Source organism: Canis lupus, chromosome 7 (genome assembly GCF_003254725.2).
Source record: "Canis lupus dingo isolate Sandy chromosome 7, ASM325472v2, whole genome shotgun sequence".
In the NCBI taxonomy this organism is placed as follows: domain Eukaryota; kingdom Metazoa; phylum Chordata; class Mammalia; order Carnivora; family Canidae; genus Canis; species Canis lupus.
In genome coordinates, this window is record NC_064249.1 from 17,238,590 (window position 1) to 17,258,483 (window position 19,894).

The 19,894-nt window shown below is 45.5% G+C and overlaps 1 protein-coding gene and 1 long non-coding RNA gene across 6 annotated transcripts in view; one reads left to right on the forward strand and one right to left on the reverse strand.

Annotated features, from left to right (window-relative positions):
* The window catches only part of LOC125755407 (myelin transcription factor 1-like), a 32,572-nt gene extending 27,585 nt beyond the window's left edge, over nucleotides 1–4,987 (forward strand). For 2 of the 4 annotated variants that reach the window (XM_049112154.1, XM_049112153.1), the window contains exons 2-3: nucleotides 4,739–4,798; nucleotides 4,838–4,987. In XM_049112154.1, the coding sequence (XP_048968111.1) occupies nucleotides 4,739–4,798; nucleotides 4,838–4,882 (105 nt within the window). In that variant the 3' untranslated portion in view covers nucleotides 4,883–4,987. Of the gene's footprint in view, nucleotides 1–4,738 lie in introns of all 4 variants that reach the window. The other 2 variants (XM_049112151.1, XM_049112152.1) reach the window with 1 other exon arrangement.
* The window catches only part of LOC118355273 (uncharacterized), a 50,164-nt gene that overhangs the window by 2,475 nt on the left and 27,795 nt on the right, over nucleotides 1–19,894 (reverse strand). Inside the window, exons 1-3 of one of the 2 annotated variants that reach the window (XR_004817393.2) lie at nucleotides 12,587–13,055; nucleotides 6,504–6,613; nucleotides 4,330–4,478 (exon numbers count right to left, since the gene is read on the reverse strand). This is a non-coding gene — a long non-coding RNA (uncharacterized LOC118355273). Of the gene's footprint in view, nucleotides 1–4,329; nucleotides 4,479–6,503; nucleotides 6,614–12,586; nucleotides 13,056–19,894 lie in introns of those variants that run through there. The other variant, XR_007411880.1, reaches the window with a different exon arrangement.

Genomic DNA, 19,894 nt, shown 5'->3' on the forward strand with positions numbered 1-19,894 from the left:
TCAGTTTTGATGCTCAGCTGGTAATAGTAATAATCAACAGTTCCATATTACTCTATAAATGGCCCTGCGTGACACTTCTACATGGACTAGGGGTTGGTTTTGCTTTATAACTATGTCCTAAGGGTCCTCCATAAGAAAGGAACAACATAAAAAGCCACAAAAGGAAGAGAAAAGGAAATAACATTTACCAAGTACTTATATGCATATCAGCTCTGTGCTACATGCATTATATACCTTCTCTCTTTTAGTGATGATGAGGATGATCACGACAATGACTATAGTCATGGTGGTAATGATGGCTTCCGTGATCGAGATTTTCTGTGTGCCAGGCATATATAATCTTCACTCAACCATTATTCATTCAAAAATCACTTGTTGGGTGCCCACACTGTGTGCCAGGTACTGTTCTAGGCACTTGGGACATGTCAGTGCACCAAACACACACAAATCCTGACCCCCGTAAAGCCATATTTGGGGACAAGAATGGCACTAGAGACTCCCAGACAATACGCACATACACGTAGGGAAGTAGCGAGTATGTTAGCGGGGGATATGTGCTTTGGAAAAATAAGAGATCAAAGCACAGTGGATCAGGATCATGGGCATGAGGGTCAGGTGTCGATTTTAGATCAGGTGGTGATGGTGGTAGGCCTCACTTAGCAGGTGACACTTGAAACAACTGAAGATATTCGCTGCATGGGTTTCTTGGAGGAGATGGCCCCAGGCAGAAGGAAGAGCTGATGGAAAGGGCCTAAGAAAATGGGTGTTCGGATTGTTCAGTCGACAAAGGAGGCCAGCACAGTAGGGCAGAGGTGAGCAGTAATGGGGGCCAGATCCCACTCAGCCTTGCAGGTGGATGGAAAGAGTTTAACTTTTATTCTGAGTGAAATAATAAATCACCCCACAGATTTGAGCACACAGGTGACACGGTCTAATATATGTGTTTTAAAGAATCACTATGTTGGGCAGCCCGGGTGGCTCAGCGGTTTAGCGCCGCCTTTGGCCCAGGGCGTGATCCTGGAGACCCGGGATCGAGTCCCACGTCGGGCTCCCTGCGTGGAGCCTGCTTCTCCCTCTGCCTGTGTCTCTGCCTCTCTCTAATCTGTGTCTCTCATGAATAAATAAATAAAATCTTTAAAAAAAATAAAGAATCACTATGTTGTGCTCATAATAATACTCAACCTTGCACTAGCTCTCTGAGGTTCCTGGAATTCCCATCTTACAAACAAGAAGCTGAAGGGTGGAAAAACCAAGTAAGCTCTAAGTGTGCGGCAGAGCCAGGAATTGAACCCAAACCAAGCAAGGTCTGACTTCCAAACCTGGGCACTTTCTGACCACTGTGAAAGACCTTCTCGGTTCACAACTGTTCAGGTTCATGATGACTGAAATACAGATTCCAGGTATAGGAAGAAGCAGAATGTTCTTTCTAGGCTTAGTCGATAAAAAGGCCAACAAAACAAAGCAAAAATCAACAAGGTCTCCCAAGGCCACTGAGGTGCCATGTTTGTAGCTGCCATGTTTGTAGCCACCATATAGGATCAGAGGTAAAAACTCACCCCTTAGGTAGCCTGTGGTTTAGCAGTGGAGATAGAACAATAAAATGTTGCAGGAAAAAAAATAAAAATAAAATAAAAAATAAAATGTTGCAGGAATCGCTTACAAGGAACCTATAGGCCAAGGAAGACGCCTCAGCTCTGAGGCAGAGGGAGTGAGTGGGGGAATGACTCTGCAGCCGGCAAACCCTTTCTCAGACCCAGTGTTTCCCATTGCCTAGTTGTTCACTGGCTCTCAGTTTGGTTCCAGTGGCTTGAAAGAAAAGATTTTGTCTTTCTCTTGAGGTACCTTCTAGGTAAAAGGCAAAGAGCTTCTCATTTGAAGATTCCTCTCTGAGTCTTGCCACTGATTATCCTTTGGCAACTTCCGTCTGTGGAATTCGGTCTAGATACATGGCAGATTGCTGGCAATCCAGAAAACAGAAGGGAACAGAAGGCCGTCTGTGCCTTCGATGTCGGTGAACTCTGTTTCATGTTGAGTGTGTGTGTGTGTGTGTGTGTGTGCGCACACCTGCATCTCAGATTCCGGGAAAGCCTGCCAGGGCTGTGCTCCCCAACCCAGGGCCTCCCCAAAGAAGCTTTCTTGTGTAAGAAGCTTTGTGAGTATGGTGTCACCACATGGGAGCTTCGTCTGTTGGATAACGTATTCGTGTTCCCCTTCCAGTTTTCCCCAAGTGAGCTGGACTCTGCTACTTTTCCATCCTGCCACCTTGGTAATTCCTTTGGACCTGATCCTCCCCAGGCTACCTTGGCAACCATGGGGGGGGGGGGGTTGGCAGTGCCATGACATGGAAACAGGGTGACCCATGGACACCTGGTCTCTTCTGGATAGAATTCCCAATTCTGCAGTTTATTCAGCTGTGTGACACCGGAAAATTCATGTACCCTCCTCCTCTGTGACTCAGACATAAATGTACCCACTTCATAGGGTTGCATTAAACCAGATAACCCACGTGATAAGCCCAGCTCATAACAATTGTTCAATGAATGTCAACTAGTGAGAGCATTATTTTAGTGACATTATCTTCTCAAATTTACTGCTGTAAATTTGCAGCAGTTCTGAGCATTGGGTCATGGCTTTGGCCAACGGTATTGGCCTTTGAGGAGGAGCTCCAGAGGGCTGGCCACTGGCTTTACTGAAAACCCTGCTGGAAGGGAGAGGACAGAAGGCTGGGGAATCACAGCCTCATGCTGAGACTTCACCTCAGCTGCTTCTATCAGTAGCTTCACCCCAGGGATTATAGAAATATTTTGTGTTCCCAGAACCTTGCTCCGGGCACCATCCCAAGAGAGCTCAGTGTTTAGAATGCTGTGTCCTCAGCAGTCTGCTTTTGACTTTATGAAGCAAGAGAAACTGCAGCAGACAGAAGAAGCCTTCCTCGGAGTGTTTCTAGGGAGGCAACGAAGAGATTGTAGTCCCAACCGTCAAGAAGCACTGCTTGGACACGTCCCTTCTCCCAGGCAGTTTTGCTGGGTGCTGAACTCATCCAATTCTTGGAGTCAGCTTTGCCCCATCCATGTACTCCCTGCTCCAATCTGTGGTCACAGTTGCTTAATATCCATCCTGTGACCCTTTGACACCAGACAACCGGGACAGGCATCAGTTGTAGACGTCAGAGATGGCTGCTCTCTGGAAGAGTCAGCCACTGATTCGTGGGCTTGTGGATGAAGCCGAATCCAAACTCCTCAGCGGAACCCACAAGCCCCACACAGGGAATGCTCTTTGGTTATCCTGGGAAACCTGCAGGGGCGCAAAGTTGCAGCAACCAGAGGTGGGGGCAGAGGCGTGCAGAGGGGCCTTCCTGGGGCGCACATCCATTCCACAAACGTGCTGGGGGTGGGGAGCAGGTGTGCAGCAGGAGAGCCCGGTAGGCAGGTACAAGACAATGGGATACGTGCAGGGGCAGGAAATACCATACAAAATGCTCAGGGAGCACAGTGGAGGTGGCACGTTATCCTATAAGAATGTAGGTTGATGGGATCTAGAAATAAACGGATCCCCCCAATTATTTAAAAATTGCTGAGTTGTCAACTCCTGCGAGGGCAAGGCTTAAACATCATTGATTTGCTTTGTATCATATCTGCCATGGAGTTGAAAGCATGTGGCACTGAATACGGTGGAAGTGCCGTAATAATAAAGAAAGAGGTAGGGCGCCTGGGTGGCTCAGTTGGTTGAGCGGCTGACTCTTGGTTTCGGCTCAGGTTGTGATCTCAGGGTCATGAGATCGAGCCCGGCATCTTGCAAACTCTCAAATAAGGAAATCTGAAAAAAGAAAAGAAAGGAAGGGAGAAAGGAAAACAAAAGGAAGAGAAGGAAAAGAAAAAAGAGGCATTTGCTGCAGCTGTGGGCAGGGGAAGGGAGGAGGGTTGCCCTAAGTGTGGATTAATTGGCTCAGTGCTAATGAGAAAGTCATCTCGCTGCTTTCCAGAATAATCCTCATCCATCTCCATCGGAGATTCAGGCTACATCCATTAAACTTGAAGCTTCAACCTGTCTGTGCACAAAGCTGGAATTTGGCAGCCTACCCTCCCTCACAGAAGCATCAAGGAGGCTGCTAGTCTCAGAAAGGTGCTTTGTGTTTCCAAAAGAAAGCTGTTTTGAACATCTGAGCTTTTACCTTCTCCACAATGTGACTCCGTAAGGGCCTCGTGACCCTGGGCAGAGAACCAGACCCGAGACATGTGAGGGGAGAGTGTGTTCACGCACGTCAGAAATAGACCAGAGGGTCATCGTCAGAAAGAACAGCCAGGGCAAGCGAGGTACTGGAATGCCTACCTAGAATGTGAGAACACCAGAGCAGTCTTCTCTTTATGCTCAGATAACATCAGCCCCTCTGGGGTCACGTGTCTCATTCCAGGAGCTTCAGCTGAGAAGGGCAGATTTGGGACAGGCTTCAGAGGCAGGTTGTCAAGATGATTGGAGGGCTGGAAAATTAAACCCACGAGGGGAGGTTAAAGGAGACAGGTCTGGCCCCAAGTAGCTGTGGGGCTTTAGATGAGTCACTGCAGCTCTGAGGAGCTCTATCCCCTGGTCTGGAAAATGAGGATGGAGGCTCGGTTGATCCCTCGGGTCCACCAGGAGCCTCACAGTATTTTTATAATCCAGGAGGAGAGGAAGCTAGGCAGTAACTTTGTCATTCATTTTAATTATATGCCTATCTGCTAAGAATCTCTGTCTTCCCTAGGTGAGACAGAAGAAGGGGGAGGAGGAGGAGGAGGAGGAGAAAGAGAAGGAGAAGGTGAAGGAAGAAGAAGAAGAAGAAGAAGAAGAAGAAGAAGAAGAAGAAGAAGAAGAAGAAGAAGAAGAAGAGGCTGAGACTGAAGACTAGGATATTTTCCTGAAGCAAATGCAATGCAGGAGAAAGCTTCTCCCAAACAGAGCAGAAGTCAGAAAAATAAATGAAGCAAACCTTCAAAGTTGGTATTTAAAGTGATATTGCAGGTCTCTATCTTCAGAAATGATAAGCCGACTCTCCCACCCGGAGCCCTTTCCCCTTGCCCTGTCCGTGCTCTCATGAAAACCTGTTTCTTCCACTCAGAGCAGGTAAAATGGGAATGAGAATGTGTCTGCTCCCCAAGGGATGCCTGTGACCTGTACCTGCACAAGCTGGCTTCTAGTGACCTTAGGGCATGAGATCCATGTAAAAATGGGAGGAGAGAGAAACCTGTGGAAAAGCCCCCCCCTTCCAGTGATGATGCTTCCCTTAGAGGCTGCCTGCCAGCTGCAGTCAGTCTGTCTCCAAAAAAGCCTCAAAGGGTGACTTGTACCTGAGTGTACTAGCCTCAGTGTCCCACCCCCTGTCTCTCCACCCTGCACCTTTTCTCTGGAAGAACCATAGATTGGGAGCAAGAGTAGGAGACACATGAAAGAATCCGAGATAACAGTTGGGAAATGAGGGCACCCCAGGTGGCTCAGTGGTTTAGTGCTGCTTTCAAGCTGAGGGTGTGATCCTGGAGACCTGGGATCGAGTCCCGGATCAGGCTCTCTGCATGTAGCCTATTTCTTCCTGTGTCTGTGCGTCTCTCTTTCTCATTCTCTGTCTCTCTATGTGTCTCTCATGAATAAATAAATAAAATATTTAAAAAAAAATAGTTGGGAAACAAAACTCTAGAGCCTATGGCTCCCATTCATCACTACCAGGGTGCAAGTGACTCAGCCTGGTTCAAGGGCACAGGTTGGGTTGCATGGAGTGTGGGGCATCCAGAAATGGCCACATGTTTTTCACCTGTAGGGCTAACACCCTAGGTCCCAAATGTCCACCTTCTGACGGCACTCTGGGTGAGAACTGGTTCTCAACCCTGGCTGGGGAACTTTTTAAAAAATACTGATGTCCTGACCTCATCTGAGATGAATCAAGTCAGGATCTCTGAGATTTCAGGAGGAATCTCCTTACAATATAGATTATACCATGAACCATTATATGCTTCCAAATCAACTTAAAACACACAAAACAGGGGATCCCTGGGTGGCTCAGCGGTTTAGCGCCTGCCTTGGGCTCAGAGCATGATCCAGGAGTCCCAGGATCAAGTCCCACATCAGGCTCCCTGCGTGGACCCTGCTTCACCCTCTGCCTGTGTGTCTCTGCCTTTCTCTCTCTCTGTGTGTCTCTCATGAATAAATAAATAAAATCATTAAAAAAATAAACACACAAAACATCAGAAGGATCATAAAGGAATAGAAAAGCTCCAGCTTACAATGCCATGTCCCTAACATAGATAACTCTCTTTGCAAAACCCTCTGTTGTCAAGATGTTAGGTTTGTTCATGCCTACGAGAAGCATGCTTTCATGTGATGTCCTTTCATTAGCTTTGATTATCTGATGTAACTAAGGAACATCTGTCCTCAAAGAGTTGTCTGCAAAAAAATTGGTTGCAATCAGTCCTGACGTTCACTTACTCTATAACCACTGCCCCAACCCATGTGATTTTGTCACAGAGCCTGGTACTTACAGGGAGCTCAGTATGTCTTTGATAACGATGGGCAATCCTTCTTGATCTTGCCCCCTGAATATTTTAGCCCACTAGATGCTTAGGTGGTTTCAGGGTCATTTATTCAGAACCTGGAAAAAGTAGTAACATCAAATCAATTTTCATATCCATAGGAGCTACCGGCTGTAGTATAGATTTACAGAATTTCATTTCCAACTACAGTTTTCCTGCCCTCCCTCATCTGTCAGACAACCAAAGGGCTCACATTTGTATTCTCACTGTAGGATGTTTTCACCTTGTCTGTATCTGCATCATTAAATAGTTCAAGATCAATTGGAGAAGGGATAAACAGCAATCTCTTTCGCTATTTATGGCAAATTTCAGAGCTGGATCCTTTGCTTCTACTTACACCTGAGTTTCGTTGTTGTTGCTCGGCATTCCTTTGCTGTTCTCCTGTAGGTACTGGATGATGGATGGGGCAGGAGGTGCAATCTATCAAAGCATCGTACTGGCATACAGATTACAAAACCTATTATGCCAATCATCAGTACCCACTAAGAACCCCTGTTTCTCAGTTCCATTCATCTTCATTCAAGCCTCTACCTCTCCTGGAGGCTTCATTCAAACCATCCTGTTTACCTCATCATCTCCTGATCATCCTTCAAGGCACCTCCTTCCGAAAGCCTTCTTTAGAGCCTCAGTGTCCTGATAATATCTACTGTTCCTCCCTGTGACCACACTGAGTTCCACTAAGTTTGGACTCCTTGAGGACAGAAATTATGCTTATTCACTTCTGAATTCACAGAACTTGGAAGGTTATAGGCACTTGATAAGCTTTGATCAATATGTACTTAATATACAATTGTCCAGCTATCATCCAAAAACATTATGTTCTGAGAAAGAATATGTCTCAGTGTCCTCTAAACTAAAAAGCAAGTCACTATTCTTTGCTACAAAAGTTCCCTAGCTCGAATGGTGAGTCCTCTTTGGCTCCCTCTTTTCCAATAGTGAGTCCTCCCTTCATTTGGAATGCCTTGTGGTCATTCTCACCTCTGGACACGGTCCCCTGCCATCCTAGGCCTTGACCTCCTCACCTCCCTCTTACAACACAGTATTGGCATTCTCCCTACCTCCGCTTTGGTAGTCTCTCTCACCTCCAACCAATTCTGCAATCTGCTTCCACACTAATCTCCATAAAGGGAAGAGCTTGCTTTTGCCTTGCACTTGCTCAAGAATCTATAAAGATATGGAACCGGAGGGTGTTATGCTGAGCAAAATAAGTCAACCCAGCACACATTAGAGCATTTTTAAAAAAGATTTTATTTATCTATTCATGAGTGACACAGAGAGAGAGGGAGAGGGAGAAGCAGGCTCCATGCAAGGAACCCGATCGATGTGGGACTCGATCCCAGGACTCCGGGATCTCGCCCTGAGCTGAAGACAGATGCTCAACCGCTAAGCCACCCAGGAGTCCCACATTAGAGCATTTAACAAGCATATACTATATGCCAGTTTGGGATGGAGAAGAGCGAGAGGATCTCAAAAGTGAACAAACTGTAAGCAGATAGTAACAACACCAGATTGTTATTATAGTAGCGGCCAATTTTCTAAATGTATTTTGGCTTGTGAAAGGACTCAGAAAATCAGAGCCTTGATTCAGGATGCAGGATTTTTCACAGGACAGGGTAGAGCCTTGCTGGGAAGGTATAGAGGGATGAGGGGAAGGGTGGAATAGAGTAATAGTGCTAAGAGGAGCTAACTGCATGGGATTTGGAAGTACAGAGGCTTTTAGAGAAAAGTCAGTTACATGCTATTTAGCTGGAGAAAGGGAAGCAGTAGCAGAACACAGGGAAGGGTAGAAAGGTTCGCCAGTACCAGGTTGTGGAATGTTATGAGGCCTCAGGGTTTGGACTTTTCATAGAAAAAAAAAAAAAAAGACCAAAGAAGCTATTGAGAGCTTTTGAACAAAGTCCTGGTGGCAAATTCTTGCAGAATTTTGTGACATAATTCCCTTTAGGATGTTGGAGAAGTCAAAGCTTGACCTAAGGCAACCAATTTCCTTTTTTCTTAAAATGCTCGACTTGAAAGAAATATATCAAATAAAACTGAATCTCAGACAGTCAGGAGTTCGCTCTCTTAACGTGTGGGATTTTGCTAAATGCATACTGTTTGCATGTTTTCAGTGTTGTCATAGAAGCAACTGGCATGTTTTTGAGGATACGGATCTCTGGTGTTTCCTGGCTTGCACAGGATGTACTTTCATTTGGGAGGTTGGATGTCCAGAGCCCTAACCAGGATACACTCACACCTTCCAGAGTTGATTAGAGGTGAAAGGTGGCCCTCATCTCCAACATGAATGGTTCTTTCAACTGTTAGCAAGAATGCCCACGACAGCAAAAATAAATGGGGCAGGATGCAACCAAAAAGGAATTCATTTTCACCAACGGTTCCATTTGCACTTAGTTACTAAAATTAATATTTACTGGAAGTGGCAACTTGTGTTCATTGTCTTTGGATCATTAAAATGTGCTCATTTGAGCCCTAAACAGTGCCAGCCATTCTCAGATAACAACTAGAATGACCCGATTAGCGATAAATGCATCACAGCTCTCCTGTGGCATTTCACAGAAGCCCACTTGATTACAGTTACCCAAGACAGTCCTGGCAGGTGGGGTTATTGGACCACTTGTTCTTAGTGGTTTCTTTCCTCAGGCAGATTTGACAGGGAAAGGATGCTACCAAGCAACTGCTCAAAAGCATTTCAGCACCTCGGCTACATTGGTGGGAAGAATAGAGTAATATTAGAATGGCAAAAAAATGTTTAATTTATTTCAGGTTTGGTTTATGGAAGTGCTCCTAGAATCAGGACCTTGATAGAAGATACAGAATTTTGACAGGAAGAGGTAAGACCTCGCAGAATGTTGGGGAATGAAGAAAAAGGTGGAGTAGAGTAGTAACGCTAAAAGGAGCCACTTGCATGGGATTTGAAAGTGTGGGATAAAATAAGCATTTATATGTGGAAAAAATGTATTGTTATTGTCCAATTTTAAGCATAAACCCTTTACACTTAAAAATAAAATAAAAAATAAACACTTTAAACTGTAAGGAACTGGTCTTACCAATTGGAGTCCCATGAATTTCATTTTGAGAGCCATTTCTCAGATAATTGATAAAATGAAAACAAAACTAAAAGGATTCTAATAGAACAAAGAGAAGTAGAAGAATGAGTGAGAGATGACTCTGGCTCATGTTCTGGAGAGGGCCAGCCCGAGAGTCTGGATGCATGATGCTTCTTGGAATTGGGCATCTTTTTTTTTTTTTTTTTTTTAAGATTTTATTTATCTGAGAGAGACAGAGTAAGCATGAGTGAGGCTGAGGGGTAGGCACAGAGGGAGAGGGAGAAGCAGACCCCCACTTAGTAGGGAGCCCGGTATGGGGCTTAATCCCAGGTTCCCAAGACCATGACCTGAGCTGAAGGCAGATACTTAACCAACTGAGCCACCCTGGCACCCCTAGTGGGGCATTCCTGTATCTGACTTTCGGATTCTTGGCTGAAAATGCCTCACTTTAGAATCCTTCAAGTTCAAATCTGACCAAATACACATATTCTTTCTCTGCAATCACTGAACCCTTCAATGTTATGCATAGTAGGTCCTCAAAGATCATCCACTGAGCAAATCCTCACAGATACTGCAACTTCACACATTTCAGAAATGAAATGAAGAGATCTCCATGTCTGCCTCGGGTACCTGAAATGAAGAGATCTCCATGTCTGCCTCGGGTACCTGCCCTGTTTCCAAAAGGAGCAAACACTGGATGGTGACAGAGATTCTCTCTTTTTTGATTTGTTTATAGTTATCTGGTTTTTTTGAATGTTAGTTTGTTTTCTTGTGCCTTTTGATAAAACTGAATATACTGCAAAGGTAAAATAGAAACTTCCTTTCCCCAAGGCTATGTTCATTCTTCCAAACGGAACTGAACAACTCTATTATTAGACTTAGCAATGCTTGAAAGAACTTCTCCCTAATATGCTTCTTCTGGGGGACACTGGGAAATCTTGAGACTGGGTAACCAATTTGAAAGATCCAAAGAGAATCCAGTATAATGAGAATGTCTGAAAAAAAAAACTGTTCTCTTGAGCGAACTGGCCCTTCAAGAGGACTAATAACTTAGGCATATTTTGAATAACCATTATAGAGGCACCATTTATAACTCTTAGCTCCTGAGTTTCCTCATTTATAAAACAGGGACAATAAAGACGGTTATGAGTGGATGCCTGGGTGGCTCAGTCGGTGAAGCATCTGCCTTTGGCTCAGGTCATGATTCCTGGGTCCTGGAATCCAGGCCCATGTTGGGCTTCCTGCTCAGCAGGGAGTCTGCTTCTCCTTCTCCCTCTCCCCTAGCTTGTACTCTCTCTCTCTCAAATAAATAAAATCTTTAAAAAAAATTAAAGATGTGGGGGAGGTGGGTAGGGGGATGGGGTAATTGGCTGATGGGCATAAAGGAAGGCACGTGATGGTTGTTATACAAAACTGATGAATTAGCCCCGGTGGCTCAGCAGGGACCCAGGATCGAGTCCCGCATCGGGCTCCCTGCATGGAGCCTGCTTCTCCCTCTGCCTGTGTCTCTGCCTCTCTCTCTCTCTCTCTCTCTCTCTCTCTGTTTCTCATACATGAATAAATAAAATCTATTTAAAAAAATTTTTTAAAGTTAAAAAAACTGATGAATTATTGAAAACTATATCTGAAACTAATGATGGCTAATTATGTTGGCTAACTGAATTTAAATAATTTTTTTAAAAAGTGTGATCAGAATGCACTGAGTCATAACATGCAAATATGTAGAAGAAAGCCTAGCACATAGTAAGTTCTACCTTCCAGATTTCATTATTTTTTTAGCACTATTTTTTTCCAAACTCATAAAATAAATTTGTACAATAGCCATCTCCTCTCCTTCAGGACCTAGACACAACACCTACCTCTTATTGAGCATTTATTATATTGACCACACCTGGTAAGGAATGCAGCAGGGATTTGAACCTGGGGCAGAATGACCCAAAGCAAATCTCCCCACTCAACTACGCTCCTGCTCTAAGGCGCTAAGGAAACTGCTCTCTGCATCCCAAAGCAAAACTGAACTCAATTAAAAATAAGACCATAGGCCAAAGGCTTATCTCTGACAGGGGAGAGTGTTCGGTGCCTCTCAGAGAATTTCAGCTTAACACCCTGAGATTAGTGAGCCTTGCATCTCTGATCCACGGAGGTCTGTTTAATTCAAGTCACATGTGGGCATTTGCACTCCAATTATAACGTCAGTTCTAAATCTGTTGGTATGTCACAGAGGCACAAGTTAAAACCCAGGAAAGTACTTGAGCTGTTACTGTTCCCAAGCAGAAACATCCTTGGAAGCTTATCTGAACAGAAGGCCCATCTGAAACCTTGGAGGTCTGCCCAACCCTGGTTTCCTGTCGAACCGAAAGCAGAGAGGCCCAGACGCTTGGCCAAAAGGTTCGCGCTTGTGTGATGGGCAACCTAGCTTCGTGGATTTGGATCAGAAAGGCCAAATGCAGCCCGCAGCCGAGGCCCCGCAGGCGGTGACACCACTCTAGCTGGCCCAACAGTACGGTATGAGGAAGAAGGGACAGAAAGAAGACAAGAGTCATAAGTGAAGTGACAATGCAACAAGGCAAACCGACTTCCTAACTGGCAAAGAAGGGGGGAGAGAGCCCCCAGGATTATTTTTTATAAATTATTCTGCTAGCCTTGGCATCCAGAAAGGATCCTTTGCTATCTGGGCTGGTAGCTAACATACTGAGCACTTGCCATATATGTGATATGACACCAAGCACCTTACGCGTGTTATTTTAATGGTGAATGATTAAAACAAAAGTGGCTGAAAAGGCCAACGTGCAACTTCAGGATTTCCATAGAGGGTAGCATTTGGTCAGTCTTTGCTAACAGTGAGCCACCTGTTTTTAGAGTTGTATCATCTCACTTGCCTGCAGCATATATTTTTTTAAATCCTGGCACAAGGTCAGCTTGAGTCAAGATGCTTCCTTGCTGTTGTGCCATGTCCATGACCTCAGGGATAACCCCATCACCTACCTGCTTCTGCAGGAAGCAGAACCCCTGATGCCTCCAAGGCCTCCAGGAGGTATTTTTGGCCACCTCGCGGTGATGCTTCTTGCTCTGGCTGCACTTGAACCCCACCATCAAACCATATCTCTCCCCTGGGGAACACTCTCCCTTTGCTTAGCGGAGTCAAGGCAACTTCTGTGGGAAGAGGGGGGGAGCTCTGTCTTCAAATACTGTGTTCTTAGGAGAGAGGAAGCTTTCTGAGATATCCCACAGGAGATGTCATGTGTCATTGGCCACCGCTTGGTCATATGCCCATTTCTAAATCCAACCTACGCAGGAATGTGACAGTCATGATTATGTTAGATTGGGATTCGCCCGCGGGGTCAGCTTCCCCAGGATTATGTGAGCTGATGTCACCACCAGCATAGATGGAGGTTAGATAAGGTTAGATAAGATGAGCGGGGGCTGGGGTAGGCATGGGTGCCATAGCAGCCAGGGGGGTCCAGGCCAGCCTCCACATTTCACAGTTCCAATAGTCCCTAGGTCTGCCCCAAAGTCCTACTTGCCTCCACGTGTCACCCCTACAGGGCAGGTCCTGCTAGTTCCAAGGAAAAGAAATCCATCCCTCTTTATGTGTCCATGCGACTCCCTACCTACTTCTATGACAGCACTTATATTTCTTTTTTATTTATTTTTTTAAAAGATTTTATTTATTTATTCATGAGAGACACACAGAGAAAGAGGCAGAGACACAGGCAGAGGGAGAAGCGGGGTCCATGCAGGGAGCCTGACATGGGACTCGATCCTGGGACTCCAGATCACGCCCTGGGCTGAAGGCGGCGCTAAACTGCTGAGCCACCCAGGCTGCCCACACCTCCTTTTTTTTTTTTTTTACCTCCTTTTTTTAATAGCTGTCTTCTTTTCACACATATCTCTTCCAGCTAGACTGTGAGCTCTCCGATTATAGAGGCCATGTATTATTCAATTTTGTATTTCCAGCACCTACCACAATGCCTGGAATAAAATAGGTGCTCAATAAAGGTTGGATTGAAATGATTTCTGAATTTCTTTTATGAAAAGTCTATGTCATCCTCACCTAGAAATGGGCAGGGCGTGGTGGGGTGGGTTGCAGGCTTGGTTTCAAAAGCGGCAAAGAAAGGAAGATGAGTCTGCTGTTGGTTTGTTATTTTTAAATTAATTTCTAACCCACGCAATTCAAACAAAGGATGTAAAGGAGCAGGGGTGCTGGGTGTAATGCGTCGTGATTAATGTCACCATTCCCGTGCTTCCCCAGAGCACACGGGAGAGGGTGGGATGCAGTGATTCAGGCCTCATCTGTCTGTGCACAATTCAGAAAGACACATTTCCCCGCTCGCCCAGGGCTCTGGCAGGGAAAAACTCAGATCCCCAAACTCAGGTCATTCTAGTGCGGTAATAACCAGCTGGGTTTTCAGCAACTTGGATGGGGAGCCATCTGTTTTCCCAGCCCACATGAAAATATGCACAAGAAGGGTGCAAATCAGCAAATCTGCAGCTTCCAGGGGACCTGCTGGGATGTGCCCTCCCTGCGGGGATCGCTGAAAGGTGGATGCAGCGTGGGAAGAGCGAGGGCCAGCAGCGAGGCCGAGAGCTGAGCAAACCCCCACGCCGGGGTCCCTTTTGGGCCTTTGCCTAGGAGAGAGCCCATCTGGCTCCCGGCCCGTGGGGGTGGGGGGGGCACCGCGGAGCCCGCTGAGCGCCCCGAAAGTCGCGGGCGGCCCGACGCCCTGGGCCCCCAAGTCCCGGGGCTGCTGAGCCCAGGTGGTCGCCAACAGAGGCGCTTTTTGTGTCCCGGTGCTCGAGAAGACAGCCTCCCCGCCGTTCCCACATTCCCCCCCCCCCCCCCCCAGCCTGCTCTGCACATCACAGAAGGGAATTTAGGGCCGCCTTGGCTCTCCGAAGGCAGAGGACAGTGGATTCCACGGAAAACGGAATAGAAAGGGGGTGCTGTTAGCCCGCCAGCCAGGTGCAGCCGCCCCGCAGCCGGCGGGGGTGGGGGGTGACTTGGGGGCCTGTGCCCAGCCACAGTTCATTGTCACAGAGTCACAGACTCCTCGGCGGGCGGAGAGCCAGCTCCGGGCCCCAGCTCCGGGCCCCCGGGGAATTTCAGATGGATTAATAAACAAAGTGGCCTGCGTGTAAGGCGGCTGATCCTCTATGGGGAAGACGGTGGCGTGATGTCTCCAGTCCTGACTTCTGGACCCACTGCCTCCACCCACTCTCCCCCAGGGCCGGGAGGGCGTCCGCCCAGCAGGACCCTGGGGTGGGGCTGGGGCTGGGGGATTAGTGTTCCTGCCTTGCTTTGGTTTGGTTTGTTTGTTTTTTTTTTTTTAAGATTTTATTTATTTATTCATGAGAGACAGAGACAGAGAGAGAGAGAGAGAGAGAGAGAGAGAGGCAGAGACACAGGCAGAGGGAGAAGCAGGCTCCATGCAGGGAGCCTGATGCGGGACTCGATCCCGGGTCTCCAGGGTCAGGTCCTGGGCCGAAGGCAGGCGCCAAACCGCTGAGCCCCCAGGGATCCCCTGCATTCCTGGTTTTTGATCTGGCAACACACTTTGACCACCGGGTAGTGCGTTTTCCAAGACTCCCGTTGCGGCTCGCAGGGATGCATCTCAGTCTGGTCATCTCGACTCGGTGGCATTCGCTGTTAAACCGAAATTCTGCACCGAGACAGTGATGCGGTCTCAACACCGACAGCGCGGTGACATCACCGCTGTCTATGTATAGAAAGCCTGCGAGCCACTGGGAGCCGGAGCGGCGGCTTCCCTGACATCGTACACAGGACCAGGGGATCTGCTCACTTGAGCTGGTGCTGAGGGGAAAAGAAACGCGGTGCTGGGCTTTGACTATAACTTCCTCTTCCAGTTTCTTTTTCTGTGATTTTTGATGCAAAGGGCTCTCCTCTCCCTCCTGAGAAGCAGGAACTGTCTCAGAGAGTATACTGCTCTTTGGTGTAACCCCCCGCTGTCTCCCCCTGCCCCCGCAGAGAGCTGCGCTCCTGCTAAAAGCCACTCCTGCACAAATGCTCTGTGCCTGCCTTTGTCTTCCCTTGCTGCTTGCAAACTCCCTCTAAGCCTTCTCTGCTCAGCACAGCCCCAAGAAGTACAGGTTTCTGGAAAGGAAAGGAGAGGAGAGAGGAGAGGAGTGGAGAGGAGAGGAGAGGAGGGGAGGGGAGGGGAGGGGAGGGGAGGGGGAGGGGAGGGGAGGGGAGGGGAGGGGGGAGGGGAGAAAGGAAAGGAAAAGGGAAAGGAAAGGAACAAGGGAAAGGAACGGAAAGGAAAGGAAAGGAAAGGAAAGGAAAGGAAAGGAAAGGAAAGGAAAGGAAAGGAAAGGAAAGGAAAGGAAAGGAAAGGAAAGGAAAGGAAAGGAGAAAGAAGAAAGAGAGAAAGAAAGAAGAAAGAAAGAAAGAAGAAAGAAAGAAAGAAAGAAAGAAAGAAAGAAAGAAAGAAAGAAAGAAAGAAAGAAGCCAAAGAATTTAGTTTTATAAATGAGGAGGAAAATGCATTCTCTAAAAAAGTAGAAACTAAGTGAATACCTGCACAAGGAAAAATCATTCTTCCTCTGAACTCTTTAAGAGGAATGATCTCATCTCCATGTTACATATTTGAAGATAGACTTATTTTGCTCCTTAGTGCACTTTTCTATTTAAATTTCTCAGTATGGGGGCACCTGGGTGGCTCAATGGTTGAGCATCTGCCTTCAGCTCAGGTCATGATCTTGGGGTCCTGGGCTCAAGTCCCCCATCTGGCTCCCTGCATGGAGCCTGCTTCTCCCCCTGCTGTCTCTGCCCGCCCCCCTCTCTCTCCATCTCTCATGAATAAATAAATAAAACCTTTAAAATAAATAAATTTCTCAGTGTGACTGAAAACTCTATCATTTGGAGTCCAAGCTTCCAGGAATTAAAATTGCATGGAGAAAATGCAGAAAATAAGTGAGTAGTGTTGACACTCCCAGCATGTGAACTGGTTGGGCAGACCTCTGAGGAATAATACCCCATAGCAAACGCTAATACTTCCGGCAAACTTTTCCTGCAGAGGGTCAAAGAATAAATATTGCATGTTTCATAGGCCATGCGAGGTCTGCTTCAACTATTCAGCTCTGTCCTTGGGACACAAAAGCAGATGTGCAAATGGATGAGTGTGTCTATGTTCTAATAAAACTTTATCTGTAAATAAAAATAGGCGACAGGGACACCTGGGTGGCTCAGCGGTTGAGCATCTGCCTTCGGCTCAGGGCGTGATCCCACAGTCCCGGGATCAAGTCCCACATCAAGCTCCCTGCATGGAGCCTGCTTCTCCCTCTGCCTATGTCTCTCTGCCTGCCTCTCTCTGTGTGTCTCTCATGAATAAATAAATAAAATCTTAAAAAAAAAAAAAAAGGCAACTGACCAGATTTGACTCATGGTTTGCTGATCTCTGCTGTGTAGTAAAGGCTTAATAAATTTTCTTCTCAGGCCAAATAGTTAGTGGGAGCTTGCAAAACCAAAGTCATTCTGTGGGGATGACACATCCCCACATGAGATGGTAGCCAGCACATAATCATTGGGTCTCTTTCTTCCACTTTCTCACAATATAATAACTGACAATTTAACAGCTATTTTCAGCTTACAAAATGCATATTATCTACTTGAACTGCAAATTCTGTGAGATAATATCATATTGCACATAATTTTTTATCTTGGATTTTAAGTTTCTGGGAATAAGCAGGTAAGTTATCCAGACCAACCATCCCACTAAAACAACCAAAAATGCTAAATCTAATACAAAAAGCATCTACCTAAAAGCATCCCAAGACTAACAAGTTAGAAAGGAACTAGCAGACTGAAATGGAGGGAAAGTATTAAGGAAGCACAGAAGCAAACTTTTGCCCTGATACTATTTGCTGATCCTAGCAAAATGGAACTTTCGGTTTTGGTGACTTCATGGGGGGAAATGGACAGAAATCAAAGTCTAGAGATTGTCTGAGCTACAAAGTCCACCAATAAATCACCCCTGTGATAAAGTTGAACCTCAAAGATATAACCCCAGGGGTAAAAGAGAGCCAGAAGTGAAGTGGCCTTATTGCAAATAAACAGAGAGGTCAAGGGCCCTTGAGCCTTAAACTTTGGGTTAAGGTGGTTGTTCCTCCAGACATCTTTCAGACACAAACAGAAACTCTTTCTGGCAGAAGGTCTGTAAAATTCATCCTGGGCCTCAAATTACTCCTATAAATGATTTTTCCAAGCACAAGGACCTAGCTTATAGTCAAGAAAATTTGGTACACAATTCAACAAAAAAAGATTTGCAAATATTTAGCTAGTAGAATTATCAGATATAAGTTGTAGAGCAAGGGTGTTCACTCTTAAAGGAGGGAGAAAAAAGAATGGACTGGAGAGCAGAAAACCATTTAAAAAATGACAACGTGAATTTTTCTTTAAACCAGTGAACTTTTAAGAAGGGAAAATGAAATCACCAAAAATTTAAAACTCAATAGAAGTTTTTAACAGCAGACTAGACATACTGAAGGAGATAATTAGATATTAGCAACCCCATTTTTGGAAAAGAGGCTCCTGGTGTCCCCCTATTGGTAAGTATACAAAGGTGATAAGCTTTTGTGTATCACTTTAGAACCCAAAGTTCTACAAACTTTTCAATCGATGTCCAACTTTGTGGTCATAGGTGCTTGTATTCTCTTCCCCACACCGAGGTGACAATCTTCAATCCAGTTTTGGTGCCACATTCTGCCTAACTACAAATTCCTTACCAGGCCACCAGGACACTGATGTCTTTGTCCTACCCAGGAATTTTGATCCTGTGACCAAATTCACTTGATCTGTCACAGAGGCATTCAAGATCTTACCACGAGTTTCAGTTTGTTCTAGATAATGAAATGAAGGAGGAACACTCTGCTACTGATCAAAGGGCCCTTGTGTTTAATAACCAAACATGAACAAAGTTGGGGGAGGGACAATAAAAAAAAGTGCTAATAAATATATTAGTTTATCTAAAACTATTTAAGAGTCTCTACATGATGAGGCTCAGTCAGTTGAGCGTCTGACTCCTGATTTCGGCTCAGGTCATGATCTCCAGGTCGTGGGATTGAATCCTGCTTCTGGTTCTGTGCTCAGCAGGGAGTCTGCGTGGGATTCTCTCTCTCCCTATCCCTCAGCCCTACCCCTGCCCTGCTAGGGGGAAGGGCACTCTCTCTAAAATCAATCGATCAATCATATAAATAAATAGATAAATAAAATATAATGTCTCTACATAAGAATGTTAGTTCCAATGGTAGTCCCTGCTCAGATAGAGAGCTGCACAATCACATTCCTCAAACAGCCCACTATGCTGCCCTTAGCCTGATATTCTTTGTAGTTCTCAAAGTCCCTCAAACCCTTTCATAACTAACTTCACAGAGATTGAACTCTGCCGAAATGCCTTCATATGGACTCTGAGGACTTAACCAATTCAATAGGAATTTTTTTTTTTTTTTTTGCTTCCTATGGTAAACTATATTCCAATTGAAACCTCTGTCCTCATTTTCTGTGATGGTTTTCATGAATTTCAATTTTCCATATATTTTAAGCCCCGCAAGATTCTCAATACACATCAGATTTGCCATCTATCCTTTCTGTTGTTTATTCCTCCTCAGATTTCTGGAGTACCTTTCCTCCCATCTGAAGAATTCCCTTTAGTGTTTCTCTCAGTGCAGGTCTCCTGGCGATGAATTCTCTGCTTGAGTTTGTCTAAAAAAAAATGTTTATTTCACTCATACATGCAAAGGGGATTTTCACTGGATAAACAAATCCGGTATGACATTTTTGTTTTTTATTTTTTTTCTTTCAGCGCTTTGAAGATGTCACTGCATTGCCTTCTGGCTTTTATTTTTCTTTTGAGAAAAGAGCTACCAGTCTGATTCATGGTCCCTTAAAATGAATGTGTCTAGTTTCTCTAGATGCTTTTAAGGCTTTGGGTTGCAGAAATTTTACAATTATGAGCATAATTGTGGTTTCCTTCATATTTATCTTGCTTGGAGTTTGTAACATTTCTTTGATATATTTCATTAATTTTGGAAGAGATCTCAGCTATCATTTTTCTTCTTTTTCTTTTTTTTTTTTTTTAAGATTTTACTTATTCATTTGAGACAGAAAGATACCAAGAGAGAGAACATGAGCAGGGAGAGGGACAGAGGGAGAGAGAGAAGCAGACACCCCTCTGATCAGGGAGCTAGATGCAGGGCTTAATCCCAGGACCCCAGGATCAGGATCTGAGCAGAAGACAGATGCTTAACCATCTGAGCCACCTGGGTGCCCCTATCATT